General features: G+C 41.8%; 1 protein-coding gene across 1 annotated transcript; it reads right to left on the reverse strand.

Moving 5' to 3' along the window:
* Window positions 1-3,049: 3,049 nt before the first annotated feature.
* Window positions 3,050-4,655, reverse strand: LOC311064426 (muscarinic acetylcholine receptor M2-like; the record flags this gene model as incomplete). Its single annotated transcript, XM_084084256.1, has 2 exons — window positions 3,050-4,129; window positions 4,485-4,655. The coding sequence occupies 2 exons, from the start codon at window positions 4,653-4,655 to the stop codon at window positions 3,050-3,052; spliced, it is 1,251 nt and encodes a 416-aa protein (XP_083940382.1).
* Window positions 4,656-17,308: the final 12,653 nt, after the last annotated feature.

The following is a 17,308-nucleotide window of genomic DNA, read 5'->3' on the forward strand; positions in this document are numbered from 1 at the left end:
TGTCCGATTTCCCATATTCCATCCTCATTGCCTATGGTTGGCTTCCAAAGTTTGCAGGATTGGTTTTGAACAAAAAGCCTCAAACTATGCACGCAGCTTGCGATTTCCGTGAATTTTCACACGCACATTCCCACTAGGCCGAGGAAGAAATGCCACCCTTTTCACATTGGCCTGTTATAGCGCCACCAGCAGCTCTAATTTAGCAAAACACATTTTTGGAACAAAATGCCTCAAATCATGAATGCAGTGTCTGATTGCCGTGAAAGACCTAAGAATAAATGGCACCCATTTCACATTGGCCTATATAGCGCCACCAGAGGGCCAGAATAACGTACCTGACCTGGCGGAGACCTGTGCTCCGAGGAGCACTTTTTCTAGTTTATTGTGTGTTCACTGTGTAGCCTGTGGTTGTTTTAATCATCAGTCTCTAATCATAAAGATGATTAGAGACTGCTTTCAGTAAGGTTTCCTTGCGCACATTATAGATTCCCACAACTTGCCATTTTAGCGATGAAGGTTCTGTCAGTCCCTGCCTCCGGTGGAGAGGGTTTTTAGTGCAGGAGGACTTATTATGAGACCCCATCGTGCTCGTTTAGGTCACACCATGCTGCATTCTCTTGTGTTTTTGAAAGGCAACCACACTTTGATTTAATTTTATGGCTACACATTCCAATCAGGCAGTCATGTTAACCGTTTAAGACGTTTTTTGTGCCAAGGAGTCAAGGACCCCCAAAATGATATGTATTTGGCTGCGGACCCCCCTCATCTGAAAATGTTTTGTGCCAGGGACAAGGGAATATTTTTGTTGAAGAACACTTTCAAGATTTTTCAAAAATGAAATAGCAGATGTACAAGCTTGTATCTGCTATTTTTGAGAACCACTGTTCTAAACCAATGTTCTAAATCCTAAGAATTTTCTGAAAAACTTAAGGTGCTATATACTGTATAGCAACAATCTAAAATGACACGGATGCTTTCCCGGTGATTTTTTTTTTTTTTTTTTGGTTAAAATGAGCTTGTACAGCACAGTTGTGTTTAGCAAAAAGCTTTGTGTTCTGGCTATGTTACTTGTTATTTCAAATAAATATTTGAATGAATCAAACATTTTGTAATATTTTTACATAAACATGCCATGTACATTTATTTACACATAGTGACAATACACATTTTCACACATTATGCATACTTTTTGAATATAGTTGATTGTAGTAGGCCAGGCATACCTAATTTTGAGCTTTTCCAAAGTCAGAAACATATTGCATTGTTTCAGATTTTTTTCTGTACCTATCAAATAAGAAAAAAAAAATCTGGTCTTGACTCTCGCCCCCCGTCGGTCTCGGTCTTGACTTGGTCTCGCCCCCCGTCGGTCTCGATCTTGACTCGGACTCGACCCCCTCCCTGGCCTCCCAGACTCGGTCTTGACTCGGACTCGCCCCCCCTTGGACTTGGTCTTGACTTGGACTCGCTCTAGGTGGTCTCGACTACAACCCTAATGAATTGATTAAACCAGCTTGTGAGAATGGTTCTTTTTAGGAACGATTACTAATATTACAAAAGTTTAGTTTTAATTTCAATCTACATACTGGGGAAAAGTAAAACCTACTACTTCCTACTTATTCCACTGGATTAACTGACACGATATTATTTTCGGATGAAGCAAATTCATGGCCATTAAAATCAATATTACATAAGTCTTGTTTCCACTTTTAAGTAACTGGTAAGGTTGAGACATTCATGTATAGAATGTCTCAAGAGTTTGTCATGATTCTGGACACCAAGCATTTAGAATTAGTGAAGGATAACAAGCTGACTAACGGATGAGAACCTGTATGCATTCCATGGTAGGCCAAAAGTTTTAGGGTAGTGCTAAATTGGACCAAGAAGTACTGTACCAAGAATAAAGATTTTAAGAAATGAAACCTTCATAAGAAAATGCTGAGTGTTAAATTAACACTCAAACTTTTGTTTAGTCATCAAACTTATGTTAGCGTCAGCACATTGGAAATTAGCCCAAATCTTCAGTTTGAGTGAGATTCAGCCCGCTGCCGACACAATTATTTAAATCACAACTAGCTTACGAATCTGGACAATTCATTACTCATTCACTAAAAAACAGACAGTTAGTATCTGCATTTATTGACACGAAACACATGAATGACACTAAGTTTCACATTATGACATTATTTATTTTTACAGAAAACGAGAGAGTATGTTTTACCCCCTGTCCGCCCGTCCGTCCGTCCGTCTGTCCGTCCGGTCCGTCCGCGAGCAGCTAATCTCCGGCCCGTTCGATGCGAAACTGTGGTCATCAAATTATTGGCTTCGGAATCTCCATAAGTTAAAGGCTTCATGGGGTGAAGCCTTTAACTGATAGAAAAATAAGTCATTTTTTGGGTGAACTACTCCTTTAAGGGCCAGCCGGCAGGCGAACCTCTGACGTCACGCTCCTGTCACCATGACTCAGCCATAACCATAACCCAATGCAGCTACGCCTAAATATGGAGTGTGTTGTCACACATGCCTCGTCATGGCATCAGGCGCAAACAAATCAGTCAGCTCCATACTGTATATGGGCACAAAAGGGGTCATGCCCATATATGGGCATAAACTGATGACATCAGGGATCTCCATATATGGGCATTAAAGGGACAATGTCAGACAGATACAGAGATCTCCATATATGGGCATATCAGTCCGATCGGTGGTGCGACGTATAGGTGTGAAGGCCGCATAGCGGCCCGAACCTCTAGTACAATATAATTACATTACCACAAGAATGTGATTGTCTTAAATACTACGGAGCCAATATTTTATTCCGTCCATTCATTGCGATGGCCCTAAACCTGTGTATGCTGCACATTTATACTCCGCAAACTCACAATAAGGGAATCAGAAGACCATAGGTACCTATAGTATATTTCAACTTTACATATCCAGTCTTTGTCTCCCCTATATTTCACATGGCGGAATAGCAGCTCATAACTGTACCTCACAAACCACACTACCTGCACCCTGTCATTATTATACAAAACTCTCATGCTGTCCATCCTCACCGCATCGACCGTATGTTCTTGTACTGGCACAGGAGTAGGTGTTTGAAGGTGTTCTTGAAAGTTGTATTACAAAGGGCGTAGCAGGCTGGGTTGGTGGTGCTGTTGATGTAGCAGAGCCAGTAGCCGATGGTCCAGAGGGAAGGGGGAATGCACGACGAGCAGAAGGTGTTGATCAGGACCATCACATTGTAAGGTGTCCACGTGGCGACAAACGCAACCAGGATGGCCATGATGGTACGAGTCACCTTTCTCTCCCTGGAACATCCCTTCTTTTTTACTTTTATCACCCGACTATTCTTGACCTCCTCCTCCTCTTTCTGATTGGATGACGAAGCGGGGATGCTGACCGTCATGGAGCTGTCATTGGTCGAGTTCTCCCCATCGATTATCTCCTCTTTGCAGGGGCCACTTCCGTTTTGCTGCTGCACCATTTCCTTCTTCTTGTCCCCATCGGCGACCTCCGCCTCCTCTTCCTGCATCACCACATCGTCACTGTGCTGGCTCTCGCCCTTGTCTTGGCTCGGAGAAGGGCCTTCCCCGACACTGGTCCCGCACTTCCTGCTATCCCGTCTCACCCGGCTCCGGCTGGCCCTGGAGATGCGCCAATAGAGGCCGATCATAATGGCCACTGGCAGGTAAAACGCTGCGATGGCGGTGCCAAACGTCACGGCCGCATTGGAGAGGAACTGGATGTAGCACTCCCCTTCTGGCACTGTTCTTCCACCTACAATGAACTGCCAGAACAAGATGGCGGGCGCCCACAGGATGAAGGACAAAATCCAGGCCCCGGCGATCATCATACCCGCCATCTTGGTGCTGCGGCGCACAGGGTAGCTGAGTGGCTTGGTGACACAGAAGTAGCGGTCGAAACTGATGATGAGGAGGTTCATGACCGAGGCATTGCTGACAACATAATCGACGGCCAACCACAGGTCACACACGACAGGACCTAAGGGCCAGTGGCCAATCACAATGTACACGGTGTAGAGGTTCATGGAACACAAGCCAATGATGAGGTCTGCACAGGCCAGGCTGAACAGGAAGTAGTTGTTGACGGTCTGTAAATTCCTGTTGACCTTTAGAAAGAAAATAGGGTGAATATTATTGGATGCTAATATAGAATGAAATGTGCATTTCTTAGCATTTTTACATGCGCAATAATGACACGCCAGAAGCACTTTTGTCATTCTCAGCTCCGTTAGTCAAGCGCCTTGTGCTTCTACATATATTATAATAATGTGGATGCATGTGAATAATACACAGTAAAAACCCTTTTCATTTATCCATTTGTAAATCGGAGAGTGTGCAAACACGTAAGGGAACATTTGGTCACATTTGAGTTCAATTAACACAGGATTTCACTGTGTAGAGTATTGCAAATAAAGTGCACATCATAATTGTATTATTTGAATCATTTAAAAAGGTCCAAACCTTTATAGAGACCATGACTAGGATGTTGCCAATGATGGTGACCAGACTCAATGATCCAGCCACCAGAATGATGAAGACAATCTCCACAGTCGTGTAAGGACTTTCAGCGAGGAGGCTGGTGATGGCACTGCTGCTACGGTTGGCAGGGTGGGATGTATTGAGGAACTCCATTCTCTCTGGTATTGGGTATCCTCTTCACAGAATGCTTCTGGACAGACTCAGTTCTGGGTAATCCACCTGGTAATGAAAAAGATAACCAGAGAATGTACCATTTCATTACTGATCCTTGGGCATCAATCATAGACTGTAAGATCTTACAGAGTGTTAAAGCTGCAATCAATAACTGGGTCTCCTGCAAGAGACTGAGATGGAATTCCCGCTTGGCCTGGGGAGATATTGTGCTTATGAGCTTGTGGCAGTACTACAACTACATAATGAATATGGGATGAGAGATTTCAAGTCATTTCACGGTTCAAAATTGAGATTCTCTTCACCTGTGGGTGCCATCTCACATAATTATACATCAAAGTCCATTTGATTTATATATTGTGACCCCTGTTATGTACATCTTGCTATTTAGCTTGTTTGAATGATATTATATTACACAGCAAAACCTGCTCAATTATTACCCTTTCAGAGTTGAATTAACACTCAGGATAGTCTACTCTCATTGATATAGCCGGCCATTCTCTCATAGAGTTATAATGTATGTGCAATACACCTCCCAACCGATGGGGTCACGTAGTTGAAGGCATAAAGGACATTTTGAGAAAATGGCCACTGATCGGCTTAAAATGTTTTTTATTGAACAATACGGAAGATACAGGTACTTAGACCCGGGCGTTTTAACTTGTTACATCCGTGGCCGTGGTGTCAGCACTTTATATTTGAAAAGTACAAATATTGTACTTTTACTCCACTAATTATTTGAAAACTTTGGTTAGTTAGGTAGATTTTGATTATTATTACAAAACACACTAACCACTTCAGCCCAATACATCGCAATGCATGCATTGTGAGCTTGTAGATCTGCTATTTTATACATTTTGAACTTCTGAAATGGGACATTCTGCACAATGAGTACTTTTACTTTTGGCAGTTTAAGCACATTTTGATACCAATACTTTTGTACTTCTACTCAAGTGCTTTTTGAATTCCGGACTTTTACTTGTAACAGAGTATTTCTACATTGCAGTATTGGTACTTTTACTTAGTAAAAGATGTGAGTACTTTTACCACCACGTGTCATTTGTTTACATATTTGGTTCGCTTAACAAAGTCCCATATGAACGCTAACCAGACCAAATGCAAAATGTAACAATGTAAAGATTTGGTCCCTGATCCGGACCTTTTAAGCGAACTTTGGGTGTGAATAGCCCCTATATTATTCATGAATTACAGTACATTTAGGGCCCAATACAGCATATTTGACTACATTTAGGAGTCAATGACAGATTTTTTTATTATAGAGCAGGGGTTCTCGCTCACAACCTTGTGAGCTTATATATCTGCTATATGTGAGCTTGTAGATCTGCTATTTTTGGCTAAGAGGTTTGGTGTAGAGAGAAAAAACGAGCAAACAAGGTATAGAGCCAAAGGTCAAGCTAATACTAATGTAATACTAATAATGTAAAGCACATTTCAACACCACGATGATTCAATGTGATTCACACATGAACATCAACAAGCAAAAGAAACACAATACCTACAGTACATACCTTGTGGAATCTGTTGACCATAAACTGGGCCTGGATGTTACATGAAGACCAGGCTGAGAAGGACAAAACACAGATGAAAGCAACTGTATCATAGCTCTGACATGTTTCATTTTGACTGTTTATCAAGTTCAGTTTCAATGTCATGTTATAAACTGGGTAGTGAGTTTATATGTAGGCTATTTTTCACAGTTTCTCCAGCACGTTCTTTACGTGGCCCCAGACTACCCTACATGTACAATAACTGAAAATGCTAAATTATCAAAACTCGGCACTCAAGATATGTAATGAATGAACCACTTCAATCCGGAAACGCATCTTTGTCATTTTAGATTTCTTTGGCTATTCAAAAAATAGCGCAGAGTGCCGCGCTATGAGCATTTTTTTTAATCATAAACATTTGTGAAAATCTTTGAATATAGATATTTTTAAAAGTTCAATACATATTCAAATTTTCATGATTTTTCAAAGATAGCAGATCTACAAGCTCATAGTGCTATGAGCTTGTAGATCTGCTATTTTTGAATAGCAGATTAAGCTCCATTTCATATAGTGAAAATAGCCGATATCTCATAATAATAGTTGGCTATTAAAAGACTTAAACACAATAATAATAATAATAATAATAATAAAACATTAAACTAATATAACTACTTTAAAAATGTGTTAAATCTAAATATATGTTTTAATAAAAAACAAACAATAAATGCTGAACATGAATAATAACCTTGTACATGAGAGCATGAACATAACAACGTGCATGTCAGGAGCATGTGTGTGTGTGTGTGTGTGTGTGTGTGTGGAAGAGTCTTCATGTCTCTGACCCCTCTTCCTCCTCCCCCCTCCTAAACGCTTTGTCCAGCGCTCGGTCTTTATACCCACTGCTGTGATGTGCCTGCACACACGCACGCACGCACGCACGCACGCACGCACGCACGCACGCACTCAAGCACGCACGCACACACGCACACACGCACACTCGCACATGCACACACACGCACTACATCATTGCTGTACGACACACACACACACACACACACACACACACACACACACACACACACACACACACACACACACACACTCGTTGACTGTTTATCAAGTTCAGTTTCAATGTCATGTTTTAAACTGGGTAGTGAGTTTATATGTCGGCTATTTTTCACAGTTTCTCCAGCACGTTCTTTACGTGGCCCCAGACTACCCCACATGTACAATAACTGAAAATGCTAAATTATCAAAACTCGGGACTCAAGATATGTAATGAATGAACCACTTCAATCGGGAAACGCATCTCTGTCATTTTAGATTTCTTTGGCTATTAAAAAAAATTGCGCAGAGTGCCGTGCTATGAGCATTTTTTTTTTATCATGAACATTTGTGAAAATCTTTTAATATATATACTTTTAAAAGACCTGAGGGGGATTCTATGATATTTTTCATAGGTTCTCAAACTTTTTCATGTCAAGGACCCCCAAAAGGATATGTTAAATACATATTTAGTTCCAGGGAACCCCCAGAAGCAAAAATGTTAGTAAAATGTTGGTAAAAATGTTCGCTTAAAAAAAAAAAAAAAAAAAAAAAAAAAAAAAATATATATATATATATATATATATATATATATATATATATATATATATATATATATATATATATATATATATATAAAATTCAATACATATTCAAATTTTCATGATTTTTCAAAAATAGCAGATCTACAAGCTCATAGCGCGGGACTGGGTGCAGTGCTATGAGCTTGTAGATCTGCTATTTTTGAATAGCCCAAATATATAATAATGGTTAAAGTGGTTAAAATCTAAAATGACAGACGCTTTCCTTGTCTTAATGGCCTCGAACCCTCAATTAAAACTAGAAAAAGTACTCCACGGAGCACAGGTCTCCGCCAGGTCAGGTAGGTTATTGTGGGCAAGCAATGTTTGGAATTCGCCAATCAGGATGGAATATGAAATATTGGACAGAACCATCTTGATCACTTGACTATAGAGATAATGTGTACCGATCTACATGATGTTTGGACACAATGTGTATGAGTAATATAAAAAAGAAAAGTGTTGCAAAAATCGGCCTCCTGGTGGCGCTATAATAGGGCAATGTTAAAGGGGTGGCATTTGTTTCTCAACGTAGTGCAAATGTGCGTGCAAAGTTTCACCACAATCGGGCGCTGCGTTCATGATTTGTGGCATTTTGTTCAAAACGGGCCACTCCTGCAAACTTTAGATGTCAATCTTAGACAATCAGGATGGAATGAAAACTTTAGATGTCAATCTTAGCCAATCAGGATGGAATATGAAAAATCAAACAGATCCGTCTTGATCACATGACTATAGAGATCATCTGTACCAATTTGCGTGATATTTGGATAAAATCTTTAGGCTTAATAGCAAAAAAGACCACCAGAGCACGGAAATTACACAAATATGTGTAAATATATGTTTTTAATTGTGTATTACACATAATTATATAACCTTATATAAAACAATATATATATATATATATATATATATATATATATATATATATATATATATATATATATATAAATAAAGAGTATAATAGCCTAGTAATTATCATAATAGTGTATAATTATAGTAACAACAATAACAACAATAAACAAAGCCTACCTTACTAGGGCCTTCGCTGCGGTCACTGTTTCAGCGATGTCAGGGGCATGTTCAATAAGTGCGGTATCATTGTCCAGGCCATGTTTGAGCACTGTATTTAGGACGTGATCCTGGTCTGACGTAGGTCTGAAGGGCTTTATGAATATTTGATCCCTGATCAGTGTTACAATGTTTGGGATCGAGCAGGTCAGTGAGATATTGTGGTGCCAGGCCATTAAGAGCTTTAAAAGTTAACAGTAAAATCTTAAAATCTATTCTAAAAGTTACAGGCAGCCAGTGCAGTGCCGCCAGTACCGGGGTAATGTGCTCAGATCTCCTGGTTCCGGTGATGAGTCTGGCGGCGGCATTTTGTACCAATTGTAGGCGGTGTATGGAACCTTTATTGAGAGTGGAGTATAGGGCGTTACAGTAATCTAGACGGGATGAAATTAGGGCATTTACGACTTTGTGAAGGTTTGGGGTGGAGAGTATTGGTCTGATTCTGTGTATGTTCCTGATGTGAAAAAAGCAGGTACGGACCACCGTTTTTACCTGGGCCTCAAGACGGAGGTCAGAGTCCAGTAGTACGCCCAGATTCTTGGCTATTGGTGTGACATTTGCTGACATGGAGTCAAGACAATTGTGGAGTTGTGATCTAGAGGTGAGAGGGCCAAACAGGAGAATTTCTGATTTGTTTGAGTTGAGTTGTAAACAGTTTGCAGACATCCAGTTTTGGAGGTCGGCCAGGCAGGCCTTAAGGGAAGTTAGACAGTTAGGGTTTGAGGTGTTGAGTGGCAGGTATAGTTGGGTGTCGTCGGCATAACAGTGGAAATGAATGTTGTGTTTACAGATTATTTGACCTAAAGGAAGCATGTAAATAGAAAAGAGTAGAGGACCAAGAATTGATCTTTGAGGGACACCATGAATGAGGGGGGCGGGGGAAGAGGTGGCATTTCCTATCTCCACTGAGACGGTCCTTCCTGTAAGGTAGGAGCTCATCAGCTGGAGACAATGGATCGAACCCAAATTTAGTCACCAGGAGCTTGAGAATCTCCTTTTTGATGTTGTCTCCAGTTTTCTTCTGCTCCACTGGAAACATCACTGTGGCCAGGTTTTTCCTATTCAATTAAAATCTTCCACCACATAATGGCATGTGATCGCAAGATGGCTGATCTTTCGGTAATCATCCGTCCACATGTCTGTCGTCATTCCCACTGTCCCTCCGTTTTTTAGGTGGTCCTTAACCTCGCAGGTACTTTTCCATGAGCGGCCCGACGTTGATTAGCTCTAGGCTAATTGTATAAAGCCTTCGCCTTGCACAACATAGAACGGCCTGATATCCTTGGTGCAATTTCTTTTACATATTTGTCTGCCATTGCCTGCTTTACTTTCAGAGGGACACTTAGAGCACTCTTTGTCACACATGTGGCCATTGATGACTGCTGCAGGTCAGAGGCGCCCTGTCCCTATGTAGATTTTGGGCAAGCTGTAAGATGAAGGTTCATGATGGATTTCCCAGTCCGCTTGCTGTCGTAGGATAGTAATGCTTTACATTTATCACACTGTACAGCCAAAATCTTGCGTTCTGAGTGCACAACCAATTTGAAACATCTCCATCGGCATCGCAGTCTCGGAAGACCATAGATATCTTGTGCCTGGGAGTTAAGTTTTAGCGCAGCATCTTCTGTGGCTGAGAAGACAAATGCGGGAGAGGCAGACTCGGCCGCAGATTTGTCCTCTTTGCTTCATGGTGTTGAGCCAGGGTGGCTTCAGACGTGAGCAGCCCGCTGCGGAGTGCCTGCTGCCACTGATGGCGGTCCTGAGCTGCATCTTCCCATGTGACGGGCTTATGTTGAAGGACTTGAGGTCTTGCTTATAGACATCCTTATAGCGTAGGGCGGCCAATATGTCCCTTGCCAGATGATGGTTCTGCATAGAGGATGTCCTTTGGGATTCGTCCATCCGTCGGACTGACCCAGCCAGCAGAGACGTCAATGCCTCAGTAGAGAGTACATACTGGGAAGCTGTGCTCTCTCCAGGACTGCTGTGTGGGTGATCCTATCCCTCCAGGTGATGCCCAGTATACGCCTAAGGCAGCGAAGGTAGAAGCTGTTTAGCCGCCGCTCTTGGTGGGAACATAGGGTCCAGGTTTCACTACCGTACATGACACAGGCTCTGTACACCTGCACCTTTGTATGGACAGTGAGCTTACCAAAAGTTGAGGCAGCTTTCCCGATGTGGCCACTGAGTTCAGCATCGAGTGACAGGTTGTCGATGATGGTGGACCCGAGGTAGGTGAAGGTGTTTACGGCTTCCAGTGTGTCATTGTTGATGGTAATAGAGGGGGGATTTTCTGTGCCCTGTCCCATCGTCTTGGTTTTGTTTAGACTGATGGTCAGGCTGAAGTCCTGACAGGCTTGAGTGAACTGGTCCATGAGGGTTTGCAGGTGCTCCTGGGAGTGCTGTCCTTGTGTGAAGGTAGACTCCCTCAGTTGCTGTACCAAAAGCTTGGCGCAGAAGGAGGGGAAAGAAGATCCCGAACAGGGTGGGTGCCAACACGCATCCCTGCTTGACACCACGACAGATTCTGAAGGGGTCTGAGGTGGACCCATCGAACTGGATCATACCTTGCATGTCGGTGTGAAAGGACTGAAGGATGCAGAGGAGTTTGGGGGGGCAACCTATCCATACTGGAAGAGGCCACTCCTACTCACAAGGTCAAAAGCTTTTGTTAGGTCAATGAACGCCATGTAGAGTGGTTTTCTCTGCTCTCTACACTTCTCCTGCAGCTGTTTCAGAGAGAAGATCATGTCAGTGGTAGACCTTCCTGCTCTGACCCTACCTGTGATTCTGGGTAGATCTTCTCCACAAGAACCTGGAGTCTATTCAGTGCAACTCGGGCAAATAGTTTACCGGTAGTGCTGAGTAGAGAGATACCTTCACTCCAGCACAGACAGAGGAGCTTGTGGAGTATGTCGAGGAGAGCAGGCTTCCCACATTTTAGGACTTCAACTGGGGATCAAGGTAGAAGCGTTCACCCTGTCAAGTAATACTTGCTATTACCTGCGAATTCTACCAAACACTTTGAAGCAGAGCCGAAAGACAGACGATGGCCAGAAGCTCTGAATGCCAGTAGCCCATCAGTCCGGAGCATGAAGAGAGGCCAACGCCCGCCTCTGAGGCCAGCATTGACCATCATATCTCTAAATATTGAAGGACTATCTGCAACTAAAGAAGAACCAGTTGCAAAACTCTGCAGAGAGCATCAGTGTGATATTTTCTGCCTACAAGAAACCCACCGTGGACCTAAAAGTGTAACCTAATGACCTAATAGTAGTCAGAGTATATTCACCTGTTGCGATGTTTAGCATCCATCTTCCTTGTTCCTCTTCCTAGTCTGACCTGTTGTTAATCAATCGTACACACCCGCCATCGCATCATACCCTGCCACTGTCTGATTTATGGCCCTGTTAAGAACCGATCTGCAAGTTCTAAACGTGTTAGATCGTGATGCATCGTAGACCTCAGTGGGCTTGTAGATTTGTGTCTATTTGGTGCACAACACCAGCCTGCAGCTAAGTATATATCAGCACGATTCAGCAGGGATGATCTGATAACAAAGCAGCATGCACAGCACACCGTTCTTCTCTATCTCTACTCTCTGTCTGCTGCTTGAGCAGCCTGACTGTAGTGACTGAAAGTTAACGCCAGTCAGTCAGTGCCGTCAGCGCCATCTTCGTAATAGATAAATGCACATTCAGAGAGTTTTTAAAGAATGAATTGTTGCTTCCTATGTCAACTAAAAGGGTTTCCCAAATTAAATTATCGAATAAATCACATCATAGCAATTCCTGTGATATCAGTTTCATTTGAAGTTAGAATGAATTAATTATTAATTTATGGTTGGACCAAACAGTTTGTATCAGGAAATGCAAAGACAGTGACCTCCTGACTTAGAACATCAGGTTCATTAGTTATTATTATTATCAGAGATTGAGAGGAATGTACATTGTCTATAATAGGCGATTTTTGCCTAAAAGAATTGTCTGGCCTCCAGGGCCCCCCATGCCCCCCCCTAAAGATCGCCTATGTTGTCTATGTTCTATTGTGCATATTGTATCATAGTGTTGATACAATGTGCTCATACAGATCATGTTGTTTTCAAGCCTTTTGACCACGGAAATAAACCACGCTCAGCCGTTAACTATGAGGTGCTGGAGCAGAATGAAATTAGTGTGAAAGAGAGAAAACAGCAGGCGCACACTCAAACAGGCCTTCTTCAGGCAAAGACCAACTGATCAGGTTACTAGTTGGCCTCACACCCAGAACTCACCTAACCCCTGGTCTTCAAGATAGGTACATGTACCTGTCAGACTACTTCAATAATGTGAAAGACACACACAGGCACAACACCAGAGGGAGCTCCACTGATCTCACTCAACCCAGATTCGGCACAAACATGGGGTCGAATCTGTTGAACTGCTATGCCACCAAAATGTGGAATGCCCTTCCAAAAATCAAAAAGTGTGACTCCTTATCCTCCTTCAAAGCCGCCATAAAAGAGCACCGGTCTGATATTTGTCTTACAAAAAGTCCTACAAAAGCCCTTAACATTAGAAATGACCCCCCCCCCCCCCCCCCTCTGTTTACTGTACGTTGATTGCTAGTAGTGTTGATTATGTCTTGTTTATTATTGTATATTGTCTTTAAATGTCTTAAGTAATTGAATACACAGGACCACAATGGAAACAAGCCCATAGGGCTTTTTGTGTTATCCTTTTAACAATGATTGTAAATCGTACCTCTGTACTAATTGCAAGCTGTTAATAGAGTATTAAATCAATAAATCAAGCCAGAAAGCTTGCATTAAACTCTTAGGTAACTGCACAGTGTTTGAGTTTGCGGCTGCTGTTTTCTCCCTTTTGACCATGAACATAATTATCACACAAAGGAGGGTATTCAACTTTTCATTAACTTTTATTTATCATAGATAATAGATGTTTGCATCTCTGACCAGACTGCATACACACATATTGTTACAAAATACACAGAAAATGTATTATCTTTGAATTTCTGCTTCTATGTTCCGCGACCCATGATGGCTTTCTTAGTGTTTCTCTCGGGTTTCAAAATCATTATATAACACTTTGGTCCAAACAATGCCGACAAAAGGCCGAAACTAGATGCTAAAATAGCAAATACCTCCACTACATCTGCATATTTGCCTGGAGAGCTGATATATGCTGGGATGAAGGCTATCCACACGGCACAGAAGATTAACATGCTGAACGTGATTAACTTGGCTTCATTGAAGTTGTCTGGGAGATTCCTTGCCATGAATGCTAGGACGAAGCTGAGGAGTGCCAGTAAACCAATATAACCTAGTAACACAGCAAAACCAACTATTGATCCCACTTCACACTCAAAAACTATCTTATCACTGAGGTATTGTGTGTTTTTATGAGGAGTTGGTGAGGCAGACACAAGCCAGGCTGTGCAGATTATTGCCTGAATGGAAGTAAGAGCCAGAACTATTCCTCTCTGCTGCATAGCACCGAATAACTTCATAATGTCTGCACCCCCAGGCTTGGAGGCCTTGAACACAGCCAACACTACCATAGTCTTTACCAGGATACACGAGACACACAGCACAAAGCTGATCCCAAATACTGCATGCCTTAGTTGACAGGTCAAGAGTTTGGGACGGCCAATGAAAAGAAGAGAGCACAAGAAACATAGTTTGAGTGACAGCAAGAGTTGGAAGCTGAGTTCTGAGTTGTTGGCGCGCACCATGGGCGTGTCTCGATAATTGACGAAAATTCCCAGGACAATGGCACAGATAAGTGTGCCTAACAATGAGATGGTTGTCAAGGAGATACCAAGGGCCTCATGGTAGGAGAGGAACTCCAAGATCTTAGGGACACAGTGGTCACGCTGGGGACTGGACCAGAAGTCGTCTGGACAACTGGTGCATTCTGTAGAGTCTAACAAAGACAGCAAGGTTAAAGGGTCACACACGTAAAGTATTTTCCTAATGGCGACCTACATTGTTGCATCCTATCCTGTCTGTCTGTCTGTCTGTCTGTCTGTCTGTCTGTCTGTCTGTCTGTCTGTCTGTCTGTCTGTAACCATGTATCTCCTTTAGTAGTTGACCAATTGATCGGAACTTGCACATGGGCACTGACTTTTCTTGGTATTTCTTTGCCACAGACTATGGATCTGTAGTAGCAGTTGTAATCCCTAGTCTCAAGTACGTACATAGTTTGGGTGTAAGCAGCATCCCTGGGTATGGACTAGTAATGTAAACTAACCTGTCTTGTTGCTGATCTCTCCCTCAGAACATGCAATGCAGTCAAAGCAGCAGACAGGTTCTCCTTTCCTTCTGGCCACACGGGTTCCAGGAGAACAGCTCTCACTGCACACTGACCGAGGAGGCTACAGAGGATATTATCTATGTTTAATCTCAGACTAAATTAAATGACATTCACACCATGAGATCAGCATTGGTTATTTTAGAAAGCTGAAGTGACCTTTGTGGATTCAAAGCTCCAGAAGATTCTGTCTTCATCAAGGATGAGTTCTTCATCTCCGGAGGCTGACTTCTTGAACACACCTACATTTTGAACCTTTAGACTTCCATCAGGGAGCCACACCCAGTTCACGATATCCAAGATGGGTAAAGCATCTCCATTCTCATCAAATGATACATCATCCCCAGATGATGTGGTGAAGTTGACTTTTTCCAGGTAATACAAAAACTAGAAAGTGTGTGTATACGACAAGGGAATTTAACAATATCAACTCAAACACTGCACTTTTGAAACGTTTGTGAAACTTTTTAGCAAGCAATGTCTCTGCTAAACGGCACTAATGGATGAGTAGTAGCCTCGCATAGCCAGACTATATCACTGCGTGGATATGAATCTGGTGCCACTATGAGGACGTTTTTTTTCCAAGGGGGCGGGATCAAAACAATGGCTCTCGACGCAATTGGTTAGACGCACAGCCAACCAATTACAGTCTCCCATATTTGAATACTGGGCCCTGATTGGTCACCCCAGACTTCGGAAGCAGGAAATGGATTCACAACGGAGCGGTGCCAGACCCAAATCGCAGAGGGCAATTTTATTTTGCACTGGCAGATTCGTCTGGTCCCAGGCTAGATGAGTAGAACAACTACAGTACAGATTATCCTTCATTTGACCTTAAGGGTTTAAGTTCATGTGCTTTTGAGGTGTAGATGGATCGCAGAGAGGAGAGAGATAGTCTAACAGAAGAGAACAGCCCCAAGCGTGCTCATCTAGAATGGCAAACAACACGTTGTGAAGGCTACATCAAAATAAAGTATAATGATCAATCAAAGCCTAGATAAGAAATAAGTATGAGGGTCTGACTACATAAACAGGCCATATATCTGAATGTTGTGCATGTGCACTGCAGGTTAGACTTGCATGATGACAGTCAATGAAAGGTGTGTTCTATTCACTATATTTCTATAGCAGCTGAGTGCAGACTTCAGTGGCCAAATTCGGTGTAAATGAAGAGAAATTTAGTTGGCTGTCTGTTTATTGTTAAAGGTAGGGTAAGTGATATTTTTTGGTTAAAACAAAAAGTATTTTGTTAAAAGGTTAAAGCACTATATTCTGATTGTAATCATTGCTATAGAGTGTTTGTTCAGTAACGGGAGTCTCCCTGTCTCTCCAGCTCTTTAATAAACAGAAAATACATTTTCCGGTAGGTGTCAAAATCTCAGCCAATCAGGAGTAAGTACCCATTTTAAGCTTCATTTTGATAGTGTTCCAGTTCCATTTCTTAGTGTCATCACTTCCAATTTCACTTATTTAATCTGTATCCTGATTGAGTTCTCTATCCAGATTGGATAAAATTGGAAATTAAACTGAAACGAAAATGCATTTTCTGTTTAATAAAGAGGTGGAGAGACAAGGAGACTCCTTTTACTGAACAAACACTCTATAGCAATGAGTACTATCAGAATATAGAGCTATTTAACACTTATTTTAACCAAAGAAAATCACTTACCCTACCTTTAAGTGATGTAAATTACAGTGCATTCTGTCAAAAAGGACTTGGTTACACATATGATCACATGACATGTCATTTTGTGGTAGCTAATATCAAATAATAGGCTATTAATTGTAGTTAATATATGGTGGCAGTCTGCCTTTACTACAAGAGTTGTATCTTACCTTCCTAAATCTGAAATAATTACAGGGATAGTATATTGCTATTTTAGATTTGTATCTTATTTTACGAGATAGGAAATGAGATTCAAATTATATTTTGCAAGCAATACTTAGCCAAGAATGTGCTGTGGCAATCACATAAACCTACAGAGTAGTTGGGTTTGCTAACTGTCCAATATCTAAAAGTTGGCTCCTCCACCTCTGATCAAAGTTAGGTACTATTTACATGTTGTTACTATTCTGAGTCCAAATAGAAAACCTTAACAGATAGTGTGAATTGATATTGT

The sequence above is a fragment of the Gymnoscopelus microlampas genome (assembly GCF_963454915.1).
Source record: "Gymnoscopelus microlampas genome assembly, chromosome: 2".
Taxonomy (NCBI): domain Eukaryota; kingdom Metazoa; phylum Chordata; class Actinopteri; order Myctophiformes; family Myctophidae; genus Gymnoscopelus; species Gymnoscopelus microlampas.